This window comes from Bison bison, unplaced genomic scaffold (assembly GCF_000754665.1).
Source record: "Bison bison bison isolate TAMUID 2011002044 unplaced genomic scaffold, Bison_UMD1.0 scf7180017864180, whole genome shotgun sequence".
In the NCBI taxonomy this organism is placed as follows: domain Eukaryota; kingdom Metazoa; phylum Chordata; class Mammalia; order Artiodactyla; family Bovidae; genus Bison; species Bison bison.
This window is the reverse complement of record NW_011494752.1, coordinates 3,173,611-3,178,686: the sequence shown is the minus strand read 5'-3', so window position 1 is coordinate 3,178,686 and position 5,076 is coordinate 3,173,611. Positions and strand designations below refer to the sequence as shown.

General features: G+C 50.6%; 1 protein-coding gene across 1 annotated transcript in view; it reads left to right on the top strand.

The window, feature by feature from the left end:
* The window catches only part of ERBB2 (erb-b2 receptor tyrosine kinase 2), a 17,559-nt gene that overhangs the window by 3,588 nt on the left and 8,895 nt on the right, over nucleotides 1-5,076 (top strand). Inside the window, exons 7-11 of the mRNA XM_010842658.1 lie at nucleotides 659-778; nucleotides 1,026-1,152; nucleotides 4,176-4,249; nucleotides 4,337-4,427; nucleotides 4,674-4,873. Of these exons, the coding sequence (XP_010840960.1) occupies nucleotides 659-778; nucleotides 1,026-1,152; nucleotides 4,176-4,249; nucleotides 4,337-4,427; nucleotides 4,674-4,873 (612 nt within the window). The remainder of the gene's footprint in view (nucleotides 1-658; nucleotides 779-1,025; nucleotides 1,153-4,175; nucleotides 4,250-4,336; nucleotides 4,428-4,673; nucleotides 4,874-5,076) is intronic.

Sequence of the window (5,076 nt, the reverse complement as noted above, 5' to 3'; positions counted from 1 at the left end):
GGCCTGGCTTTGCCACTTACTAGTCATGTGAGCTTCTTGCTGCGTCTCGGTATCCTCATCTGTTAAATGCGGGCAAAAATAGTCCTGCTCTCCTAAGGTGGTTATAAAGTTTAAATGAATTAATATTTGTGAAACTCTTACAACTGTGCCCAGCCAGTACTCAGCACTCCTAAATGTTAACTTTTACTCTATGGTCAGATGGATCTGAGTTTGATTTATTAGCTCCCCTGTTTACTGATAAGCATTCAGAGACTGGCCTTGGATCTGGGGACTTCTTTCCTCCTCTTGTGGGAGATAGCAGTGGGCTCTTGGGTGCTGGTCATACGTTCCCTATGGTGGGCTCGAGTACAAACTGTAGGGTCAGGCCATTTGGGTTCACATCCTGGCTCCTCCACTTTCTAGCACGATGACCTTGAGTAATTTACAGAAAACTCTGTGCTTTGATTTCCCTTTTGGCAAAATGGTAATCTAACTGTACCTATCACATAAGGCTTTCATGAGGAAAGGACGAGTGTCCAGGGCTCAGGCATGTTGTAAGGGCATTTCAGTCTCAGTTGATATAATTCTTTTTGTACTGCCTGGGCATGGTGACACGGCTCATGGTGGGTGTGGGGGTGAAAGGCCAGGATACATGGACACACGATCTTGACCTCCTCAGACAACTACCTATCTACGGATGTGGGATCCTGCACCCTGGTTTGTCCCCTGAACAACCAAGAGGTGACAGCTGAGGATGGAACCCAGAGGTGTGAGAAATGCAGCAAGCCCTGTGCCCCAGGTACCCAGTGGTTGCCCCCTGAAACAGCCAGCCTGGCCTAGCCCACTGCGTCACCCTTCCTCAGACTGTCCTGGGACCCAGTCCTTTTGTCCCACTGACTCTGCCCCTGGCCCACAAGTTCCCCTGTGTCTCCTGTCAATGTGGGGAGGGGGCGTGTGGACCCAGGAGAGGACTGTGGACAGGATCCAGGAGGTTGAGTTCCTGGTGCTCCATGTGGAGGCTGAATGTCCCTGCCCCCTCCCCACAGTGTGCTATGGTCTGGGCATGGAACACCTGCGGGAGGTGAGGGCGGTCACCAGTGCCAACATCCAGGAGTTTGCCGGCTGCAAGAAGATTTTTGGGAGCCTGGCGTTTCTGCCAGAGAGCTTTGCAGGGTAAGGATACTCGAAGTTAAGGGTGGACACACAGCCTGAGACAGCATTAGGGCAGTCACTGAATCCTGAGGTGGCAGTGTTTCTAGGGGGTGGTGGGAGACAGAAGAGGGAGACCCAGGATACAAAGGAAGCTGGTGGAAGACCAGCTTGGCTGGGGTGGGGTGGCCGTGGGGGGAGGCGGGGGTGGGTGGGGGCGGGGGAAGGTTTTTCTTGTTGTTTTTGGTTTTTGGTTGTTTGTTGTTTTTGGCCACATCATGTGACTGGCTGGATCTTAGTTCCCGGACCAGGGATTGAATCTGGGCCCTTGGCAATGAAAGGGAGAAGTCCTAACTGGACCACCGGGAAATTCCTGGAATTTTTCTCATAAATGACATGTTATCTATAAACATGCACTTACTTGTACGGAGGTCACGCCATCCAGATAAAGTAAAATTCTCTGTGAGTTCACAGTAGCTTTATTCATAATGGCCGCAAACTGAAAATAATGCAAATGTCTATCGATAGCTGGACTTCCCTGGTGGCTCAGTGGTAAAGAATTCACCTGCCAATGCAGGAGATGCCAGTTTGATCCCTGGGTTGGGAAGATCCCCTGGAGGAGGAAATGGCAACCCACTCCAGTATTCTTGCTCGGGAAATCCTATGGACAGAGGAGCCTAGAGGCTACAGTTCATGGTGTAGCAAAAGAGTTGGACATAACTTAGTGACTAAACAACAACATCAGTAGCTGAATGAATAAACCCAGCTTACCCTTGGGCCTCATGGGTTTGAACTGCTTGTGTGTGTGCTAAGTCACTTCAGTTATGTCTGCCTCTGCGACACTATGGACTATAGCCCGCCAGGCTCCTCTGTCCGTTAGATTCTCCAGGCAAGAATACTGGAGTGGGTTGCCATGCCCTCCTCCAGGGGATCTTCCCAACCCTGGGATCGAACCCATGTATCTTATGCCTCCTGCATTGGCAGGTGTGTTCTTTACCACTAGCACCACCTGGGAAGGCCTTTGAACTGCTCGGGTCCATTTAAATATCAACTTTCCCCAGTAAATCCATACTGCAGTACTGCACAATCTGGGGTTGCTTGAATCTGAAACTGTGGACGCAGAGGGCTGACTATATAGTTATACTGGGGTTTTCAACTTCGTAGAGGGGTTGGGTGCCCCTAACCCAGGCATTGTTCAAGGGTTAACTGTAAAAAACGGTATATCCATACAGTGAAATTCTCAGCAATGAAAGAAACAGGCTATGGATACACAGAACAACATTATGCTGGGACTTTCCTGGTGGTCCAGTGGTTAAGACTTCGCTTTCCAATGCAGGGGGTGCGGGTTCCATCTCTGGGGAGCTAAGATTCCCCCATGACTTTTGGCCAAAAAAAAATGGAACATAAACAACAATAAACACTGTTGTAACAAATTCAATAAAGACTTTAAAAGTGGTCCACATCAAAAAAATCTTAAAAATATTATGAAAAGTGAAGTAAGTCAGATGAGAGGTCCATGCTGTGTGACTGCCTTTATTCCAGCATAGGCAAAACCACTGTGTGGTAACACAAGTCAGAACAGCGATTGTGCCGGGGTGAGGGCCTGGAAAGGAATGCAAAGGACATTTCTAGGGTGACGGACTTGTTCTGTGTATCCCTGGTGGAGGTGGATATGTGAATGGATGCATTTGACAAAACTCATCAAACTGCACACTAAAAATCTGTGTGGTTTCTTGTATGTGAATTATACTTCAGTAAAAGTGTGTATTACAAAAAGGAGAACATTCTCTTCACTTCCTCCACCTCTACTCCCCTTTCCAGAGGAGACCACTGGTAATGGTGTGTGTTCGTCTAGACCATTCATACGTATATAGACCTACATGCACAGAGAAATGTAGTTCTAATAATTTGGGGGGGAAGGTTGATTTAAAATGTGAGCCTGCTGTGAATATTGTCTGCCTGTGGCTTTGGAGAGCTGGGTATGACAGTTAGTTCATGTTCAGCTGCCTTGTTCTTTCAACAGCAATGAAGCAGGTGGCAGCGAACAGTAGCAGCTAAGAGCCCAGGCTGCCAGGGTTTGAGACCTGGCTTCTACCACTTATTAGTCATGTGGTCTTTCTTGCTGTGTCTCAGCTTCCTCATCTGTTAAATGGGGGCAGAAATAGTCCGCCCTCATAAGGTTGTTATAAAGTTTAAATGAGTTAATATTTGCAAAGCTCTTATAACTGTGCCCAGAAAATACTATTTGTTTGGCTAAAAAGTTCATTCAAGTTTTTTCCATAACATCATATGGAAAATCTCAAACAAACTTGCTGGCTAATCCAATACATGCTCCTAAATGTTGTTTTTCATCAATAGTCTGAATAGATCAGGGTTACATTTAACAGCTCCTCATTTACTGATGGAATATTTAGGTATTTAATTTAAAATATTAAAAAATTTTTAATTTCCTTAGGTGTTTTATTTTCCCTCTAACAAACAGTTCTCCCTTGTACATGCCTCTGGAAACAGGGGCCAGTGTTTTTCCAGGGCACATTCCTAGAAGTAGAATTTCTAGATCAAAGGATATACATATTATTTTGATAGATCCTGCCAAACTAGGGCCTGGGCTTGAAGCTCAGGATGAGAACAGCCAGCCTTGATGGGCAAAGGGTTTAAGTGGAGGGGACGTGGGGGAGGGTGACAGGGCCAGCTTGTGGAGCAGATTGTACCCACCCCCTTCCTGGCCCTGCTGCTGCTGCTGCTGCTAAGTTGCTTCAGTCGTGTCCAACTCTGTGCGACCACATAGACGGCAGCCCACCAGGCTCCCCTGTCCCTGGGATTCTCCAGGCAAGAACACTGGAGTGGGTTGCCATTTCCTTCTCCAATGCATGAAAGTGAAAAGTGAAAGTGAAGTCGCTCAGTCGTGTTCAACTCTCATCAACCCCATGGACTGCAGCCTACCAGGCTCCTCTGTCCATGGGATTTTCCAGGCAAGAGTACTGGAGTGGGGTGCCATTGCCTTCTCTGCCTGGCCCTGCTGACTCCTCCCCTAATCCTTCTTCTAGGGACCCAGACTCTAACATCGCCCCGCTGCAGGCTGAGCAGCTCAAAGTGTTTGAGTCTCTGGAGGAGATCACAGGTGGGCCCTGTCTCTCTGAAGCCTGCTCTCATGGGGCTGGGGGTTCTCATCCTGGCCCCATACCCTAGCCTCACCCTGTGCCTGCAGGTTACCTGTACATCTCAGCGTGGCCAGACAGCCTGCCTGACCTCAGCGTCTTCCAGAACCTGCGAGTAATCCGGGGACGAGTTCTGCATGAGTGAGCACCAGGGGAGGGGTTCCCTGCGGAGAGGAGCTGCCCAGGGAGGTCTGGGAGAAGTTTTGGGTGTATGTATAGTGAAGAGAAGGGGGTTCCTGTTCTCCGGGGACTCCAGCAGGAACCCTTCCATGGGAGTTTGCAGCGTGTGCTGGGGACAGGAGGAAGGCGAGGGCAGCTCTGGCTGATGGGGGTGGTCAGCGGTGCGCTGCCCCCCTGCATTTATGCACCCCCTCGACTCCCCCACAGTGGTGCCTACTCGCTGACCCTGCAAGGGCTGGGCATCAGCTGGCTGGGGCTGCGCTCGCTGCGGGAACTGGGCAGCGGGCTGGCCCTCATTCACCGCAACGCCCGCCTCTGCTTCGTACACACGGTGCCCTGGGACCAGCTCTTCCAGAACCCCCACCAGGCTCTGCTCCACAGCGCCAACAGGCCAGAGGATGAGTGCGGTAAGACAGAGAGCCCGGCGCTGCATGCTCCGCGTCTGCCAGCGCGCTGGCGCGCCCAGGGGCCTCTGGCGGCAGCCATCGACTTCCCTGTGCATGCGCACTGCCAGTCCCAGGCGCACCATCGCTGACCCAGCTCTGGCTGGCCTGGCCTCTTGGCGTGGCTTCTAGCTGGGTCCAGCCACGCTGCCTTGGCATCCCTCCCT